The sequence below is a fragment of the Patagioenas fasciata genome, chromosome 2 (assembly GCF_037038585.1).
Source record: "Patagioenas fasciata isolate bPatFas1 chromosome 2, bPatFas1.hap1, whole genome shotgun sequence".
In the NCBI taxonomy this organism is placed as follows: domain Eukaryota; kingdom Metazoa; phylum Chordata; class Aves; order Columbiformes; family Columbidae; genus Patagioenas; species Patagioenas fasciata.
The window spans coordinates 5,502,232-5,523,177 of record NC_092521.1 but is presented as its reverse complement, the minus strand read 5'-3'; the positions used below and the strand labels follow the sequence as shown (position 1 = coordinate 5,523,177).

The 20,946-nt window shown below is 44.5% G+C and overlaps 1 protein-coding gene across 8 annotated transcripts in view; it reads right to left on the bottom strand.

The window, feature by feature from the left end:
- The window catches only part of PTK2 (protein tyrosine kinase 2), a 197,378-nt gene that overhangs the window by 113,475 nt on the left and 62,957 nt on the right, over nt 1-20,946 (bottom strand). For all 8 annotated transcript variants that reach the window (XM_065830925.2, XM_071803769.1, XM_065830921.2 and 5 more), the window contains one exon: nt 11,858-12,084. In XM_065830925.2, the coding sequence (XP_065686997.1) occupies nt 11,858-12,052 (195 nt within the window). In that variant the 5' untranslated portion in view covers nt 12,053-12,084. The remainder of the gene's footprint in view (nt 1-11,857; nt 12,085-20,946) is intronic.

Below are 20,946 nucleotides of genomic sequence, written 5' to 3'. Positions count from 1 at the left end.
AAAGCCACCGCCGTCACTCTGGGATGGGCGACAGCTTTTTCACCTTCCAACGCGTGAGGAGCTTTGCACGTCTGATGCTTTTCGTGGTAGCGACCAGAATGCTTAATCACCGGTTTCCAGACAAATGATTTAACTTCTTAACCACGGCACAGGGGCGATGAAGACGTCCCGCTGGGATACATCACGACAAACCTTTTAACTGGAAGCACAGCTAAAGAAACCTGAAATCTCTCCGGATTTTTGTGGTGGATGCGCTTGACCCCCCCAGGAAAACCAGTAGCAGTTTGGTTCAGGTCTGAACCACAGCCAGGCCAAAAACTCCTCAAGGAGACTCACAGGGAAGCAGAAGGACACACGGACATTGGTAACTTGTGAGCTCAATGAGTCTCATACAAACTTTTCCTACTGTATTCAATTTGACTACAAGTCAACCACTTTACTCTATAAATACAACACCCTGGATGAGCCCACTCTGAGCTCTCCCTGCTAAATAAGTGACCTGTATGGTGATGGTTTTACTACTCACGGGTCAGTGGATGAGCCCAATTCAAGTTCAGTATTAATCATTTCGCTTAAGCAGATGCACACCAAACGTAATGGATTATTTAGAGATATAGGGTTGTATGATATTTAATATACTCTTTGCTTCATGTTACTTGGTAGATTTGCTAAAGTTTTAAGGTCATATTTACCAAAAGCAACCGCAGACTACACTGAACGCCCTCAAGGTAAAGTCCAGCTTGCATTTTGCTGGGAAAAATGGAACTGACTGGGAAAACATGGATCCAAGGCTAACACGGACACATCACAGACATCTGCAAAGCGGGGCCTGTTTTGTACTGTGCTGAGAACAAAGGATTTATTCAGAGAAAACAGCACCTTCAAGGATATGGACCCAAAACAGCGTCTAAAACTGAACAAAACAGAGGCCTCAGAGAAAACAGGGTCCAATGGGGAGCAAAGGATCTGGTGGTGAAATATTGCCATTGGTGTGAATGGTCTGCAAAGATGTAAAATTTTTTATCTACCCAGCTCGAGCCGGCACTCCTGCTATTCTACTCCATTAAGTTGTTATTTTTTGAGGAATTTTGTCTCCTGAGAGTCTGCTCTGCATATGGTTCTTGGGCCTCACCTGAAAGTTCTAAAATACAGACTCTGGAGTGAACGGTTATCAGGGAGGGAACACATCTGATACAGGAATATCAATTTCACAGAATCACAGAATCACACAAAATCCCAGAATGTCAGGGGTTGGAAGGGACCTGGAAAGCTCATCCAGTGCAATCCCCCATGGAGCAGGAACACCCAGCTGAGGTTCCACAGGAAGGTGTCCAGGCGGGTTTGAACGTCTGCAGAGAAGGAGACTCCACAACCTCCCTGGGCAGCCTGGGCCAGGCTCTGCCACCCTCACCAGGAAGAAGTTGCTTCTCAAGTTTAAGTGGAACCTCTTGTGTTCCAGTTTGTACCCATTGCCCCTTGTCCTATCATTGGTTGTCACCGAGAAGAGCCTGGCTCCATCCTCCTGACACTCACCCTTTCTATATCTGTAACCATGAATGAGGTCACCCCTCAGTCTCCTCTTCTCCAGCTCCAGAGCCCCAGCTCCCTCAGCCTTTCCTCACACGGGAGATGCTCCACTCCCTTCAGCATCTTTGTTGCCCTGCGCTGGACTCTCTCCAGCAGTTCCCTGTCCTTCTGGAACTGAGGGGCCACAACTGGACACAATATTCCAGGTGTGGTCTCCCCAGGGCAGAGCAGAGGGGCAGGAGAACCTCTCTGACCTACTGACCACCCCCTTCTAATCCACACCATTGGTGTTCCTGGCCACAAGGGCCCAGTGCCGGCTCATGGTCACCCTCCTGTCCACCAGGACCCCCAGGTCCCTTTCCCCTACACTGCTCTCTAATAGGTCATTCCCCAACTTACACTGGAACCTGGGGTTGTTCCTGCCCAGATTCAAGACTCTACACTTGCCCTTGTTCTATTTCATTCAATGTTTCCCCGCCCAACTCTCCAGCCTGTCCATGTCTCTGATGGCAGCACAGCCTCTGCCGTGTCAGCCACTCCTCCCAGCTTGGTGTCATAATTTCTACCAGCAGTTTTCACTTGGTTCTTGTCATTCCCATAAATACCCCGTAAGGAAGTCACACAATCATATATACCAGTTGAATGCTGTTTACTGTGATCACATTGACATTAATCAGGTTTCCAGAGCTAACATTTACACCCCAAACATAAAACAGGTTGGTGCAGCTGAACAAAAGAAAACACGGAGGAATTCCCAATCAATAATAGGTGTCAAATCACCCTTCCCTCCCTTTAACCAGAGAGGAGAAAAAAAAGCATTTACAGTCCCTACAACAGTAAATAGCACTTATTTTTATTCATTTGTCTAAAGAACTCACAGATATTCAACTCAGCTAATTTGAAAAATAGAGTAATGTCTGTCCTAAATGAGGAGAATACATCCAAAAATAGAATTTACAGTACAGGATATTTTGAAGGCTGCTAAAAAAATCAAGGCCGAAAGGTCTCTCAGTATCTCTCAGCAATACCTTGTGCTTCTGTAAATGTGTGAAAAGGAATCGCTTGCTTGTCAATTAATAAAGCTCATGTTCTACTATGAATAAATTGGAGTTAGAATAATACACTCCCAGTGTGACTACAAACCTAATTTCCCTATTTAGTAGGAAGGACAAAGTGTCTTGCACTAGAAAAAGTCTTTAAGTGGCACTTCTAATATAGGGACAGGGTGTTTGTATTTCTAAAGCACTTTAAAATATGTCAAATGCTATTTATATATCCACTATTATAACTCCTGATGAGAGATTTATGTGGAGACCTTAAATGAAGAGTTGGACAAAAGAAAACTACAAAGCTCTGATGCAAAACAATTTAACATCGAAGAAAACTACACCCTCACAACTCCAAAATGTGTATTTTGCACAAAAAAAGGCATTCTAAAGAGCAAGGGTATTTCTTTTCTGTTATAATTAATATGATTACTGCAGTACCATCACCTTCTTTATGCTGCTTAGATCTGCAGGTCTGTAGTTTTGAGTTCTTGGTACTTCTCTATGTTCTCAGAAGGGAAGTATATGCTAACTCTCTATACATCTTGTCACCTGGTACAGTGCACGTGGGCATGCAGCAAAGGAAGACAATAAAGGTGGTAAGTGGTATCGATTTTCTAGCTCTTTTAATAAATAGGGAATGAATTTATACATTTGCACATGTACCTAATCATGTTTAATTGGTGCTCTCCACTCTGCTTCCATACATCAAAAATTCCATCGCCTCCAGGCAATGTATTACTGCATATATGTAGAAATTAGATCTGGAAATATATGTATGTACCTATACAGCAGATTCTATTACCCCAAAAACAGAGAGTCCTGTTAGTGTTCAAAGGCTCTTTCCACTCAACATTGAAGAACTTTGTGGCCAAGCTGCTACCCCCATCCTGTATCCTCATAAGAATCTATTTTAACAGGAAACCCAGTAGATTAAATAAGTTTCCTGTGTAATATCTGAGCGTTCTCCTTTACAGAGAGCAATAGGAACATTCAAACAGCCCCACCACATGCCCAACCGCCTTTAAACCTTCAGGCTATCTGCTTGGTTTAGGTGGACAAAGACCTTCTGTCCAGAGACTGGGTCAAAATGAGGCAGGTTTGAGAAGAGCAAAGAGACTTGGAGGACAGAGATGGAGCTGAATGGGTGGAATTGTGGTTAAAGTTGGTCTTTTCGGTGACTGCGGTTAGACTGACAAACCTCTTGATTCAAGACAAGCAATATCCTCCTGGAGAAGTGTCTGGAAACCAGGAATGCTGCAGTGGATGAGGAGAGATGCTCATAAATAAACCCCGGTGCTGCAATAACACTGCGGTGCCAGAATAAACAGGTTTTTCCTTGCATCCCAAGTTGTGTCAGTCTGCAAGGTGATGCGGCTGACAAGAGCGTGGAATTGATCTGGATTAAAATGTACATTAAAGCAATGATTTAACTCAGAGGACAGGCTGAGGGAGTTCGGGTATTCAACCTGGAGAAAAGAGGTTCCGGGGAGACCTTATTGCGGCCTTTCAGTGCTTAAAAGGGCCTGTGAGAAAGATGGGGACAGACTTTTTAGAAAGGTTTGTTATAACAGGACAAGGGGTGATGATTTTAAACTAGAAGAGGGGAGATTCAGGCCAGACATGAGGGAGAAACTTTTTATGCTGAGGGTAGTGAGAGCCTGGCCCAGGTTGCCCAGAGAGGTGGTGGATGAACCATCCCTGGAGACATCCCAGGCCAGGCTGGATGGGACTCTGAGCAACCTGAGCTGCTGACGATGTCCCTGCTCATGGCAGGGGTGGCACTGGGTGAGCTCCGAAGGTCCCTTCAACCCAAACTGTTCTATGATTCTGTGATTAGAGCCACAAAGATGCTGAAGGGAGTGGAGCATCTCCCGTGTGAGGAAAGGCTGAGGGAGCTGGGGCTCTGGAGCTTGGAGAAGAGGAGACTGAGGGGTGACCTCATTCATGGTTACAGATATAGAAAGGGTGAGTGTCAGGAGGATGGAGCCAGGCTCTTCTCGGTGACAACCAATGACAGGACAACGGGTAATGGGTACAAACTGGAACACAGGAGGTTCCACTAAAATATGAGAAGCAACTTCTTCATGGTGAGGGTGTCAGAGCCTGGCCCAGGCTGCCCAGGGAGGTTGTGGAGTCTCCTTCTCTGCAGACATTCAAACCCGCCTGGACACCTTCCTGTGGAACCTCAGCTGGGTGTTCCTGCTCCATGGGGGGATTGCACTGGATGAGCTTTCCAGGTCCCTTCCAACCCCTGACGTTCCGTGATCTGTGATCAGTTTGCCAAACAGTCACAATACCTCTGCCGGCACAACTAAGGTGGCAGCACAAGAAAACAAACAGCGAGAAAAACGCTAGCACTGCTGCCAGAGAAATGATTGTTAAATTAGGATATCATTTAAATTCTAGACCGTTATACTCAAGGCTTTTCCTATTCCCCCACCACAAACTGGATGTCCAAATACTCGGGTCTCCTGTATCACTGGGTAAAATACAGCAATGATGCACAGTGCAAAAATACCCGCCAAAGCTAACGCAGACAAACCTGGAAAGAACGTAAATTCCACAAGAACGGCCAAACCAGAATGAAATAGAGACACTGCAGGACGGACTATGACATGCAAATTGAAATGGTTTGGGAAATACAAACGGGATACAAATAGAAAGTGACGGGGAAAGAGGACAAAAGCAAGCAAGAAATACTAATGCAGTAATGCAGTTTAAGAAGCTGCTTTAGTGATGTCTTAGCTGAATGTGCTTCAGCTCTTCTCCTTCCAAAAAGCTCAAAATAGGGAAAATGGCTGCAATACACAGCTTCCCAACCCTGCACCCATGTTTTCTGCTTGTAAGAAATAAGATTCTGCAGGAGGGCAGGGAAGCTGATGAATTCACTCCGGTCTTTTCCCCTGATGTGGGGATGGGACTCAGCCAAGACGCTGCCCCTTGAATTCAGACCTTTTCTGTTCCCTGAAGTTACATAGATCTTTATCCTTTTTTTTCCTTCAGCTTTTTGAGTTCTCATTCTGTCAACATTAGAGAAGCCAACATTTCAGGGTGGTTCTGCATCGAAAAGGGAGAAAGACATCTGAGCGATGAACAAGCCAAGAGATCTTGAACCTGCATCTTTATTTGTGAAGGGCTTCTAATCACGCTTCTTTTACCTCCACAAATGAGGACAACGCTAACGGCCGGATGTGTTAATGCTCTCTCTATCCAGGTTATGTTTTAGTCAGCCAGTCTAGAGAAAACCAAACTGGGTAAGAATCAAGGTGCGATGCATGTCTGGCATAACCTGACTCCAGATTTCTGGTTGTTATTTCCACATAAATAAGATCATCTTCATTTCTCACAACTACTACTCAAGAATCAAAGATGAGTTTTGCGGGTGTGCTGGTTTTGTCTAGGTTAGAGTTTATTTTCTTCACAGCAGCTACTCTGGAGCTGTGTTTTCTATTTGTGCTGAAAACACAGTTGATAATCAGGGATGTTGTGGTCACTGCTGAACAGGGATCACATAGAGCCAAGGCCCCTTCTGCTCCTCACACCACCCACCAGCCAGAGAGATGGGAAGGGACACAGTGGGGACAGCTGACCCAACTGACCAAAGGGACATCCCACACCACACGAGGTCATGGTATAAAGCTGGGGAAAGAAGCAGAGGGGCATTATGGTGGTTGTCTTCACACATGATGGAGCCTGGCTTTTCCAGTGATGGCTGAACCCACCTGCTGATGGGAAGCAGTGAATGCTTCATTAAAGCCTTTGACACCGTATCCCACAGCATCTCCTGGAGAAGCTGCAGCTCATGGCTGGATGGGTGTTCTCTGCCATGGATACAGAACTGGCTGGAGGGCCGGGCCCAAAGAGTTGTGGTGAACTGAGACAAATCCAGTTGGTGGCCGGTCATGAGTGATGTCCCCAGGGCTCAGTATTGGGGCCAGTTCTGTTTAATCTCCTTATCAATGGTCTGGATGAGGGGATTGAGTGCACCCTCAGTAAGTTTGCAGATGACACCAAGGTGGGTGGGAGTGTTGATCTGCTGGAGGGCAGGAAGGCCATACAGAGGGATCTGGACCGGCTGGATCGATGGGCTGAGGCCAATTGTCTGAGGTTCTACAAGGCCAAGTGCCGGGTCCTGCACTTGGGTCACAACAACCCCAGGCAGCGCTACAGGCTCGGGGAAGAGTGGCTGGAAAGTGCCTGGGGAAAAAGGACCTGGGGATGTTGGTGACAGCAGCTGAACATGAGCCAGTGTGTGCCCAGGTGGCCAAGAGGCCACCAGCATCCTGGCTTGTGTCAGGAATAGTGTGCACTAGAGAAGAGAATAGCCAGACTAGAGAAGTGATTGTGCCACTGTACTTGTCACTGGGGAGGCCACACCTCAAATCCTGGGGTCAGTTTTGGGCCCCTCACACCAAGAAAACCCTTGAGGTGCTGGAGCGAGTTGAGAGAAGGGAACGGAGCTGGGGAAGGGGCTGGAGCACAAGTGTGATGGGAGCGGCTGAGGGACCTGGGGGTTCAGCTGGAGAACTGGAGCTGAGGGGAGACCTTCTGATCTCTGAACTGCCTGAAAGGAGCTTGGAATATGGAGCGGTTGGTCTCTTCTCCCACGTAACGAGTGACAGGATGAGAGGAAATGGCCTCAACCTGTGCCAGGGGCAGTTTAGACTGGATATTAGGAAAAAATTCTTCCCAGAAAGGGTTGTCAGGCATTGGACCAGGCTGCCCAGGGCAGTGGTGGAGTCACCATCCCTGAAGGGGTTTAAAAGGCGTTTAGACGAGGTTCTTAGGGACATGGTTTAGCACCAGAGGTACATTATGGTTGGACTCAATGATCTTGAGGGTCTCTTCCAGTCAAAATAATTCTATTATTCTACGAATAAATTCCTGTTTTGCTTTGTTGTGCATGCAGCATCTGCTTTACCTGTTAAACTGTCTTTATCTCAGCCACTTACTTTGAACTTTCTGATTCTCTCGCCATCAAACCGGTGCGGAGTGAGCGAGCGGCTGCGTGGTGCTGAGCTCTGGGCTGGGGTTAAACCGTAACGGGGGCCAGAAGTTTACAATCAAGTGTAATGGACACAAGCTGGGGTGGGAACACAGGCTGTAGGGCACAACTGTATTACACCAAAAGCCATCTCAAAGGGCTCACAAAAGGTTTCCTAATGCCTGCTTAATAAAAAACACAACCCTTCCCTACCCACCAAGGCTGCTCAACGCATTCATTCCTCTATTAAATACGGTTGACACAACCCTGCTTCAACCACATCTTCTGAGAACAGGAAGGTGATTTACTCAGAACCAGGGCCGTGTTTACTTTCAGGGCGCACTGGAGACCAAAACAATTCCATCTCACCAATTCCACCTACTCGCCCAGCACACCTGGGGCCGAACAGGGCAGAGCACGTCCCGACACCAACTCCCTCTTTGTGAACATGCCCGTAGACAACACAGCCCAGCGAAGACATACCAAGATAAATAGGGAAGATAAACAACCTTTCTTTCTCTGGAAATACACATTTCGCAGTAGGAGACCTGTTTGCACATTCCTAGAAGTCTATTTTTTTTTTCCTTTTGGAAATGCAGCGTGTTTTCAGTATAATACCAAGAAGAAGGGTAGAGCGTTCCAGCTCTCTGAAATCCAAGAAAGCATTTTGAGGAATTGAAAAGCAGCCCCGTTGCAGAATACAGGCTCATCCCTCAGAGGAAACACTAAACCCATCCAGAAAAAACAGAGCTCGGCAGCCAGGACTTCTCCTCAAAGCCACGACTATGTATAGTTGTCTTGGTTCAAGATATTTCAAGTCAAACAGCGAGAAAATTGTACCTTTAGTCTGGCCAGTTAAGAGACTCCTACGGAAAGCTGAGTTCTGCTCGTCTGAGCTTAACAACGTGAGCTAACAACTTGCCCCTCAGTTCCAGAAGGACAGGGAACTGCTGGAGAGAGTCCAGCGCAGGGCAACAAAGATGCTGAAGGGAGTGGAGCATCTCCCGTGTGAGGAAAGGCTGAGGGAGCTGGGGCTCTGGAGCTGGAGAAGAGGAGACTGAGGGGTGACCTCATTCATGTTTACAGATATAGAAAGGGTGAGTATCAGGAGAATGGAGCCAGGCTCTTCTCGGTGACAACCAATGGTAGGACAAGGGGCAATGGGTACAAACTGGAACACAGGAGGTTCCACTTCAATTTGAGAAGCAACTTGTTCATGGTGAGGGTGGCAGAGCCTGGCCCAGGCTGCCCAGGGAGGTTGTGGAGTCTCCTTCTCTGCAGACATTCAAACCCGCCTGGACACCTTCCTGTGGAACCTCAGCTGGGTGTTCCTGCTCCATGGGGGGATTGCACTGGATGAGCTTTCCAGGTCCCTCCCAACCCCTGACATTCTGGGATTCTGAGTTTAAGGAAAAGGGTTTCCCTTCATGATCAAGGATTTGTGTATAATGTGTACATTAAACCAATGTTTCCACTCTTAGGAAGACACAGAAGATCTCAGTTTTTAATTGTTTTCAGGGAAAAGGAGCTTTCCTCACCTCTGACCATCCAACACATCCTTTCCACTGAGAGACAAACTTGGCTTTGCCAGAAACAGAAGAAATCCCAAATCAGAAAATGCCTCCCTCGCTTTCCCTTCGTATTCGCACATTCCGCAAAGTGCCAGCAGAAATACCTTTAACTGGCTTTTCTGGAGATCTCAGACCAAGTCTGAGCTCCTCTGAATCCTGGAGAGGTTCCTGGGCTGCCACCCCAGCCGTTCCGCTGAGCCGTGAGTGGCCTCCAAAAACCTTGATTTGTCCCTTTTAATTGCAGACCTGGCTCCCAGGCTCCACCTCTGAACATTCCTTTTGGAAAGGAGCCAGAGGGCAAACCCAGCACCAGTACCTTTCCCAGTATGAAATTCAGAAGAAATGGAAGCCCTGTTGCAGCGTCCCCTCCACAAAAGGTGGCGGGGCGGGGAGTGTAAAACTAAGGCACAAAACCCTTTAAAGTCTATTTTAATCCTAACTTATTCGGCTTGGTCAAACAGCAGTCATTCCAATGGAATGCAGGCTTGTCCTCCACAAAGGTTTAATGTTTCTAAAATAAATGTCAGGACATGCTAAGACATCAGATTTCTACTATTTTTACTATGGAGTACCTGCCCATTCAACAGTCATTGTCCTAGTTTAACCAAATCAAAATAAATTAAAAAGAACCACAAAAGAAGGGAGTTTAGTGACTCATCACATTATTCTTCATTAGGAAAGCAGAATAATGCAAAAATCTCATCACTTTTAGAAACTCCCATCCGACTGAATGTGCATTTAACAAACCTAAAACATAAGCCTCAAGTAACTACTACTTGCCTGTTGTTTGGATGCCAAGGATTTGTAACTCTGCAAATTGAACCCGGCACTGAATTTCTTACAGAAGCTCTAAGTTTTGCGTCTTCAAAGCCCCAAACCACAGGTATTTCTAAGTGCGGAAACCAGAGATGTAATCTCTGCTTTGGTTGCTAAGTTTCTACAGACTTCTTTGGAAAGAGAACCTCGATTTCAAGCACCACGTAAAGAACTCTGGTCCTGCAAGGTTCCAGACCTACTGAGACACAGTTTTATTCCCCTTGTACAACGTAATACGCTTTATGAAACAAATCAATCACATCAGATACACCAAACCACTCAACCCAGAGAGCAAAGACATTTCAAGCAGGGCCCATAAAAACCCATTCCATGTAAAATAAGTGTATTTTATTGATGATAGTGATTCCTTTTGTTGTATCTCTCATCTGCCCGCTCACCAAATTATCTCTAGACACAGATTAAAATGACAAGAGACAGATTTCCTGATCACCACCAACGAATATCCTTGATCTATGGTCTCAAGATCTACTCAAGAATGCTGTCTGTTTTCTTTTTCATATGCGGTGATGCCAGAAAATAAATAGGAAAGGAAGATGAAACATTCAAAAAGATTTAGTGTTTATTACTTGGTTTTCTCTTGTACAAATGAAGTTTAACAGCGGGCAGGAGGAGGCACCAAGTCTCCTTAACTCTGATGATTCCACGTTCAACTGATTGGAATCGTGTCTTTCTAGTGGAATTTGAAGTATAGTGCAGAGATACAAGCGGTGGAAGGAACGAGCAGATGGGAACCTGCTCCTACAGCAAGAACCTTCTAGAAGGAAACAACCCACACGCCACCTCCCACCTGCAGGACGCTGCTCTGGGAGCATCATTGGACAAAGACACCAACCACAACGTTTTAAAAGCATTTGACATGTTAAACTGAGCTTCCTTTCAGTTTAAATAGCAGGCGACTACCAGGGTGCAATGGACAAATGGACACAGTGAGGGCAGCAATGACTCTTCAGCTCCATCTCCCCACACTGTGGGGGAACCAGTTGCCAAACAAGACTATTTTTAAGTCATGTATAAATCACATTTAAAGCGTGTAAATACATAAATCTTACTTTTAAACGTGATACAATTTATTATTATTATTTTTTTAATATTTAACGTCACCTTCATCTCAGCTCTCACAGGTTTTTGGGGAATATAAAGTGGTAAAAGTGATGTACATCAGTAGTTGAGTCCAGACTGATCATCACTGTCCTAAACTTCAGCTTTCTATTCAGCACAAATGAGAAGAGTTCTCATTTCCTGAAGATAATAAATATCATACATGAGGGTTTTTTGTTCTCAATGAAAACTGGTACCACTTAACACCTTTTCTGAGCGTATGATATACAACCGAAATGGAGAAATAAACTGAGTCAATGATACTGTTAAGCATCATTCTTAATTTTCTCAGCGCTGGGGAACACTGGGAATCATCCTCCATAAGTGCTCTTGTGTTGCTCATAATCACATAATCATTACGAATTAATTAAAATATTTGGAAATTTTGATATACATCAATACTAAGAAATAATTGATGAAGTTATGTATAATTGTTTAGTTTCTTACTTACAATACATCTATTATTAGTTAAATATAAACTCAGCACTCTGCTTCTAAACAATGTATTACTTAATCTGCCTTCTTTTCATGCACAAAGATCTAAAACTTGAAGAATATCCCCTCGTTTTGCAGATATCAGAAGCATTTATCAATTGGTTAATGATGGGTGCGTCTTTTGTAACTTAACCACAATATGCATGAATTTGGCAGCTTCTCATCACAACAGGCAAAGATTCTTTTAAACAAACCGTAAAACCTCAGTGTGTGTTTGCTCCCAGATTTCTACCTCTCACTTTTTGAGCATGACGTTAATATTTAACCTAAAATGAGAAGGTTAAAACCAGACTTACTCGCACATCGGTAGCGTCTCCGTGGCGGATGATGCTGGCCCACGTTGTGGGTTCGCTGCTGTTTTCGAAGTAGTGAAAGACCTTCAAGACCCGTTCCATGGCCCCCGGGGAGCGCTCCAGCCCGCTGCTCAGGTGGCTCTTGGCGCTTGAGCTGGGTGTGTGGTTCAAGTTGGGATCAAGGTAAGCTGCCGCCATGGTTTTGCTGGATGCTAGGTATCTGTCATATTCTGCAGAAGGGCAAGAAAGAAACACATTCATTTTAGTTGGATATGAATCTTTGAGCGGTTCGTACAAAGCGTTCACTGGAAAGCCATAAAGACGCATTTTTAAGGGGCGTTTAGTTGCCTTGGAGTCACCTCTTAAAACAGTTATATACCTACAAACCCATTAGCAGAGAAGCTACAAACCCCTTCAGCAAGTGATCCACAATTCGACACCACAATCATTACGAAAAGCGCTATTTTTGGCAAGAATTCTTCCTTTAGTTTCTCAATGACTTAACACAGATGGGGCTGCAAAAGCCTTTAGGTCAGACCAGCACCTTCTGCAGCCCTAAAATCCCCCAAATCTGCTTCTGGTTCTTTAAAGATCAACCAGGGCAACTCTGACAGCCCAAGCAGCAAACTGAAGCCTTTCCACCAGCATCACGCTCTCCTGTTTAATGACTTTGTCACATCACTTGTTTTGTGCTATTTTGGGAGCCAGTGAGACCCCAAAGCACCCCGAGCTAAATCAATCATTCACTGAGGAAGAACATCACTATCCCTCCTCTTATCAAAGAATAAATACGGGGCTAAATTTTATCATCCACCAGCCCGGTTTCCAAATTATTGCCAAGGCCGGTGACCGCACTATGAATGTGCATCTCATAGAAAAACAAAACAAAACTAATTGCCTCTTGGCTACTGCTGCAAATTAACACAAGCAGATGGTGTCTGAGAAAGCAATGCAGTGAAAAAGAGCAAATCCTAAATAGCTCTTCCCAAGCATCATTCCAGGCTGAGGGTGGAGAAAGGGAGAAGCTCCAGGGCTTGGAGATCTCTGTCCCAACGCAGTTCTGGAGCCCTTAAAAATATAAGAAACTTGATCTTTTTGACACAGTGTCTTTCTGGTAGTAAAGTTGGCCTGTGAAAGCGGGTTGAAGAGGAGTGAAGCTCTATAAATTGATGCCTGAGCCTTAGTTTGCTTCAATAGGAAGCAGAAGAGAGACCCACGCTCTAGAACACGGATCTTGATCCTGTGTTCCCTACCTCTGACATTGTTATTTCTGTGCAGAAAGCTCAAAGAGACTTGTTCTGAGATTGGAGATTTTTTTTTGTCCTATGTATATTCGGTTGATCTTACCTACCCTGTTTCCCCAAAAATAAGACCTACCCCAAAAATAAGCCCTAGCGGGATTTTTCAGGATGCTGGAAATAGAAGTCCTACTCCAAAAATAAGGTCAATTTGAAGAGTGTCCAGGCAGCTGTACATGTTTAAAAAATGTATCTTTTGAAGCAAAAATGAAGGTAAGACCCTGTCTTATTTTGGGGGAAACACGGTATATCCAACATGACGGATCTCACTGTGAGCTGTGGTTAGCAGAAGAGGATGTTAAAATGTTGGGGGAATGACAATGAGAGAGGAACAGAAGCTGAAAAATCGTATTGCCTTCCATATTTCCCACTCAAATCCATTTTCTGCCTTCTTTCCATAAGCAGGGGGGTTGCCTTAACCCTTCAGCAGATAAAAGTAACGGTCTTAGTCAAGAGGCCAAGTGAGACTTATGGAGCAAAAGAGAATCATGGGAAGAGCTCTGGGAAGTTGTGAACCTGATTTCCATGAGAACGGAGACCAAAATATCCCAGAACAAAAACCTGTGACTTTGGAAGAAATGGATTTAGAAATACTCTATGCTAAGCTGGAGAAGAGAGAGAAAGGGAGGAGGAAAGGAGGAGGAGGAGGAGGAAAGGAGGAGGAGGAGGAGGAAAGGAGGAGGAGGAGGAGGAAAGATTTAGAAATACTTAATGCTAATTTGTAGAAGAGAGGGGCAAGGAAGGAGAGGGGCAAGGAAGGAGAGGGGCAAGGAAGGAGAGGGGCAAGGAAGGAGAGGGGCAAGGAAGGAGAGGGGCAAGGAAGGAGAGGGGCAAGGAAGGAGAGGGGCAAGGAAGGAGAGGGGCAAGGAGAGCTGGTGGTCAGGTACAGAAGACACCATCTCCCCTCCAGCAGCAGCCACACCAGGTCACCAGTCCTGTAAACCATGAGCTCAGCCAACAGGAATCCAGCACCAGCAATATCACGGCCTGAAATCTTCAGCCTGTAGATTAACATCGTTTGCTAGAGGCTAAAACCCGGATGATGTGATTCAGACCCACAAGATAAAGGGGAAACAAACAGCTCATCTGTGCAGGTGTCTTCACCTCTTGAGTAAATGGTTGAATTGCATTCACCCAACAGAACTTGAAGTTAAAATGGGCTGTAGTGGGTCAGACAAAAGGCCTCTAATGTCCTGCCCTCAGGGGACATGCAAAGAGGAGACACTTCTCCCAAACATTCCCCTGGAGGGACTTGTCTCACCTGCCAAGTGCTGCCTTAGGCCCCTCTGTCTCAAAGCCCAAACCATTCTAGCTTTCCTACCTTGCTTTACTCTTCCCTTTGCTGGCAATCAATTCAAACGTAATAAGCCAACCTTAGTTAAAACCTTTCCTCATATCCACCCTACACCAAGAGATACAGACCCCAAAATGCCGAAAACTCTTGACACCAAAACCAATCAAACACAAAAAACTCCACAATATGAGGAGATAAGTAATTGAATCCTTCTAAAAGTCATTTGCTGACACATATTCCCCATATTTGATAACTACGTCAGGAACCAAGTCAATATTATGATTTCCAGCACAAACAATCAAAGTTCAAGGTCATGTTTCACTATCAGTTCCAAGTACTTCGAAACTAAATCACTTCCATTAATGAAAGTCAAAAATCATAAAGTACTGCGATTGATAATATAAGAATTTATTAGTAAACCGATAGAAAAGGTAAAGTGAAATATTTTCAATGTCAATGTCCTCAACATCAGTGGTTTGATAATATATTAAAAATAATAATTAACCCCACACACATACATTAAAAAAACCCCAAACTGTTGTCCATACCAGCAGTGGCAGAGGCCAACACACCGGTCTTAAAAAGTCCATGGGAAAAGGCACCAACCTGTAATTATTACAATGGGACTTCATATTGTCCTTTGTAGGTACAATTAAGTCTAAAAATGTTGCCCAACCTCCATATTCTGATCCCCATCTCCAGACTGAAAGCATCAACATCTACGAAATAACGGCCCTTCTCATTGCATTGCCACAAAATAACTTCCATCTCACTTCAAACCTATAAAAATCAATATAAATATATATAGGAGACTTCCACCCTGTAAGAAAACAGTCACAGTGGCTCTATTATTCACTCTTCTGGGTAATACTTGCTATGGCTACACTCCAAAATACATTGATTTCTCTTGCTGCTCCTCTCTAACCCCTCGTGGTCAGCTGTTCCCTCCCTTTCCTCCAGACATATATGTATTTAAGTACAAGAACTGCAGTTATTGCATTTCTAAAAGCACTCAGGTCAAAGTATAAAGCAGCCTGGCCAGACACATTAAAACAATTTCTAAAGTGAGTCATTAGTATCTACTTTAGCCTAAATTGGCACATCAAACATTTCACCATATGGACACCAAGTGGAAGAATGGGTTGGGACGGCAACTCCTCTCAACATTTATTTTACCCCATTTATTTCAATACAGTTCAAAGCAGAAATGTATAGTTTAGCATTCTTTGTGGAGTTAAGTATTTTAGAAATACACTACAAAATCAAAATGAAAAGATAAAACGCAGAACACAGTTGAAATAAGTTTAGAAATGCAAGCTGCGAACATGGGAAATTTGAGTTCAATGATATCAATGTTTTAGGAGATTAAACATCCAGGGGAGAATGAAGGAGGAATTTGGAGAAAGCACAAATTACAAGACCTGTATGAATCAAAGCAAATCGGGAATGTGGGGCCTATTAAACACAAGGCAAGCGTATCTCAGCAAAAATCAATTAATAAATGCATATATGACCCAAACAAATTGAACAAGGGCACATTCTATGTACAGCTACTATTGATGCTGTCTTGAGGACTCGCCCGTTGCTTTCACCAAGTGCTACCCAGAGAAACAGGAGCCCAATATTAATATTTGGGTAGCACAACACCTTGGCATGAAGAGAGAGAGACAAGTTTCAGGGTATCGACAATCGGCCAAACTATTTGTACTGTCAAGCAGCAAATCACATTCACCAAGACGTCTCGCACGTTGTTGTCCATGCTGCGATATCCCAAACAGCTCCCGTCCTGCCCACCGAGAATCCCACAGGTTTCAGTCCTGATGTAACTTAAACACTCAGTTTAACCCAAATTTACTGTGACATCGCATAACTTGCGCTACCAGCAACTCCCTTGGGAGTTGGCACCAATTTCTGGTTTTAATATTAAAAAAATTAATGAGGAAACCTTTTTGGAATATAAGAAAATCAATGTCTGTATATGCTTTAATTAGAACAAGGTATCGAACTAGATACTTCAAATAAAAATTCCTTATTTCTAAAATAAATAAGGTTACAATTCCATTTTGAAGTTGCACCACTGGTTGGCAGCAGCCCTATTTAGGACCATCAAAACAAGAGGGTGAATAAGCCACACAAATTCAAATGATCTTGTTCTAATACCTGCTCTATGGAAACCCTACGCAACGCCACACCAAGCCCTACGCAACGCCACACCAAGCCCTACGCAACGCCAAGTCTTCTTCTAAACAGGTTTAGAAGTCTCAAATAGAAGCACTGAGTGGATCCCGTCCTTTTGGGATACTAAAAGCAAAAAATAAATTGGAGCTGGTGAGAAAGCAAGAGTGTTACTCAGAAATTAAGAACTAGGAATGTCTGAACTGTTATAAAATGTTATAAAAAGGGATTCAGGTTACACACTATCACAGCTTAACACAGTTGGGTTTGGTTACCATTTGACTTTAAACCTTTCCTAGTTTTAGATTACTGAATAATTCTATTATCTCAAACATTTCAAAACATCCAACTCTGGAGGCTTTTAATTTTTGAACTCTTTAATACAGTTTTAACAGTATTTGTGTTATCCCTGTTTCTCATGAAAACCACAAGCAGACCTCAGATAAAAGGCACTTAAGTGCTGGAGGGGAACGATCATGTTGTGCTGCATCACAATGGCCTTTTACAAAAACCAATGACCTGTCAAAAGTTTTTACTTAAGTCTATTCTGGCTCAAGTGTTTTGCAAAGCCAGTGATTACAGCCCCTGGTGTATAGGAAGAAATGAAGAACAAAGGACGTACCAAGTGTCTCCTTCCACCCCCATGTAAGATCCTGAAGAGCAAATTGTGATGCTCCCTTGGATGCCCTGAGGAATCAAAGCTCCTCAAAAGCTTAAGATTCAATGCAGTGTTTGAGGATCTAAACACCAGGTACATCATTCTTTAGCTTGGCATTTGTCTCTCCTAAAGTCTCCATCTACTGCACCCAAAGACAGAAGAGTAAGCAGAATTAGTTCAATTAAAAAGAAAAGAAGCAATATCTTCTCAAATAGGACATTTAATCTAACAGTCAAGTCAAAGGCGTAATGCCTGGTGAGAAATCAGTTGGTGGCCTCCAGGGTTTGTGTACACACAAGATTATAAATGAGGATCCATCATGAACTGGCTGGAGGGTTGTGATCAACAGTGCAGAGTCTGGTTGGAAACCTGTAGTTCACGGGGCTCCCCAGGGGTCAGCAATGGATCCAGTCCTGGTCAAGATGTCCATCAGTGACCTGGATGAAGAGACCAAGTGCACCCTCTGCCAGTTTCCTGATGACACCAAGCTGGGAGGAAGGGCTGACGCACCAGAGGCTGTGCTGACATCCAGAGACCTGGACAGGCTGGACCTGACAGAGAAGAACCTGACGAAGTTCAACAAGGGCAAGTGTAGGGTCCTGTAATTGGGCAGGAACAACCCCAGGCACCAGTACAGGTTGGGGTGGACCTGCTGGAAAACAGCTCTGCAGAGAAGGACCTCGAGTTCTGGTGGACAACAGGCTGACCATGAACCAACAATGTGCCCTTGTGGCCAAGAGGCCAATGGTACCTGGGGTGCATTAGGAGGAGTGTGAGCAGCAGGTCAGGGAGGTTGTTCCTCCCCCTCTGCTCTGCCCTGGTGAGGCCACATCTGGAGTTCTGTGTCCAGTTCTGGGCTCCCCAGCTTAAGAAGGACAAGGAATTACTGGAGAGAGTCCAGCAGTGGGCTACAAAGATGATGAGGGGCCTAGAACATCTTAGGAGAGACAGAGAGCTGGGGCTGTTCAGCCTGGAGAAGAGAAGCTGAGAGGGGAGCTCATCAATGTCTATCAATATCTCCAGGGTGGGTGTCAAGAGGATGGACCAGACTCTGTTCACTGGTTCCCAACGACAGGATGAGGGGCAAAGGGCACAGACTGAAGCACAGGAGGTTCCATCTGAATATGAGGAGAAACTTCTTTCCTTTGAGGTGCCAGAGCCTGGCCCAGGCTGCCCAGAGAGGTTGTGGAGTCTCCTTCTCTGCAGACATTCAGACCCACCTGGACACCTTCCTGTGTGATCTGCTCTGGTGAACCTGCTTTAGCAGGTGGGTTGGACTGGATGATCTCCAGAGGTCCCTTTCAACCCCAACCAGCCTGTGATTCTGAGGCACAAGTCCAAGCCACCACATATAAATGTAACCACTCCTACATTTATACAGTCCTAAAATTACATTTTGCCTTTTGAAGGCAACCGTGAGGCTGATGTGTCCACCGGTGAAAATGAGTTTGACACCCCTGCTCTACACGATGGTGATCAATAAGTCTCAGTACACTGGTAAAGGCAAACTAGGAGTAGACAGATATAAATATTTTATGGTTTCTATTAAAACAGAAACCTAACGCACTTGATATAACCTTGAAAAGGCAATTTGAAATTCTTAATCCACTCAAAACAGTGCATCAGGGCCCCTTCCACATGTCTGCAGTCATTACCAATGATTCTATATTGCTTTGTGGTTTAATAAGATGTATGGATTCACCAAATTTGAGCGATTTTCTTAAATTTGAGTCCAAAATGGGTTGTAAAGCGGCGGAGACAACTTGCAACATGAAGAACACAATTGGCCCAGGAACTGCTGATGAACGTACGGTGCGGTGGTGGTGGTGGTGGTGGTGGTTCAAGTTTTGCAAAGGAGATAAGAGTCTTGAAGATGAGGAGCACAGTGGCCACCACGGGAAGGTGACAGTGACCAATGAGAGCAATCATCGATGATGATCCTCTTACAACTACAGGAGAAGTTGCCCAAGAACTCAACATTGACCATTCTAAGGTCATGTGGCATTTGAATCAAATTGGAAAGGTCCAAAAACTCCAGAAGTGAGCTCCTCAGGAGCCGACCAAAAATATCATCGTTCAAAGTATCATCTTATCTTACTCTACACAATAATAACGAGTCATTTCTCAATCGGATTGTGATGTGCAACGAAAAGTGGACTTTATGCGACAACCAACGACGACCAGCTCAGTGGATGGACTGAGAACATCCAAAGCACTTCCCAAGGCCAAACACGCACCAACAAAAGGTCACGGTCACTGTTGGGTGCTCGTCTGATCTGCTACAGCTTTCTGAATTGTGGCAAAATCATTCCATCCAGGAAGGATGCTCAGCAAATCAATGAGACGCACCAAGAACTGCAACGCATTGGTCAACAGAAAGGGCCCAATTCTTCTCCATGACAACACCCAACCGCATGTTTCACAACCAACGCTGCAAAAGTAGAACGAATCGGGCTACCAAGTCTTGCCTTGTCTACCTCTCGCCAACCAGTCGCCACTTCATCAAGCACCTCGACAGCTTTTTGCAGCAAAAACGCTCCCGCAACCAGCAGGATGCAGAAAATGCTTCCCAAGAGTTCACTGAATCCCCAAGCACGGGTTTTTACGCTACAGGAATGAACAAACCTATTTCTCGTTGGCACAAACGTGTTGATTTTAATGGCTCCTATTCTGATGAATAAAGATGTGTTTGAGCCTGGTTACAAGGCTGAGGGAACTGGGGCTCTGGAGCTTGGAGAAGAGGAGACTGAGGGGTGACCTCATTCATGTTTACAGATATAGAAAGGGTGAGTGTCAGGAGGATGGAGCCAGGCTCTTCTCGGTGACAACCAATGATAGGACAAAGGACAATGGGTACAAACTGGAACACAGGAGGTTCCACTTAAATTTGAGAAGAAACTTCTTCATGGTGAGGGTGTCAGAGCCTGGCCCAGGCTGCCCAGGGAGGTTGTGGAGTCTCCTTCTCTGCAGACATTCAAACCCGCCTGGACACCTTCCTGTGGAACCTCAGCTGGGTGTTCCTGCTCCATGGGGGGATTGCACTGGATGAGCTTTCCAGGTCCCTTCCAACCCCTGACATTCTGGGATTCTGTGACTACACAACCCCAAAAATCACCCAAACCAACACCAGTAGGAAACAGCAGAGATTAAAGAAGGCAAAATCCATTTGGTTCAAATACCATCATCAACCTTTTTTTCCCCCTCTTCCTTTCAAGCCGTTTATCAACTATTAGCTGGTAGAAGAAATCAACAGCAAAGTCAATGATCCTGTTAAGGGTCATTCTTTATTTTACCAGAGCTGGGGAACACCAAGGATCATCCTCCATAAGTGCTGGATGCTCCTGAGTTGCTTTTATTCACATAATTATTACACATACATTACAATTTTTGAAAATTCTGACATACATCTATACTAAGAAATAATTGCTGATGTTCAGTATAATTGTTTAGTTTCTTACTTACAATACATCTATTATTACTTAAATATAAGCTACACACTCTGCTTCTAAACAATGTATTACTTAATCTGCCTCCTTTTCATACAGAAAGATCTAAAACTTGAAGAATATCCCCTCGTTTTCAGGTGGTCAGAAGCATTTATCAAATGGTTAATGATTGGTATGTCTTTTGTAACTTAATCACACTATACATTAATCTAGCAGCTTCT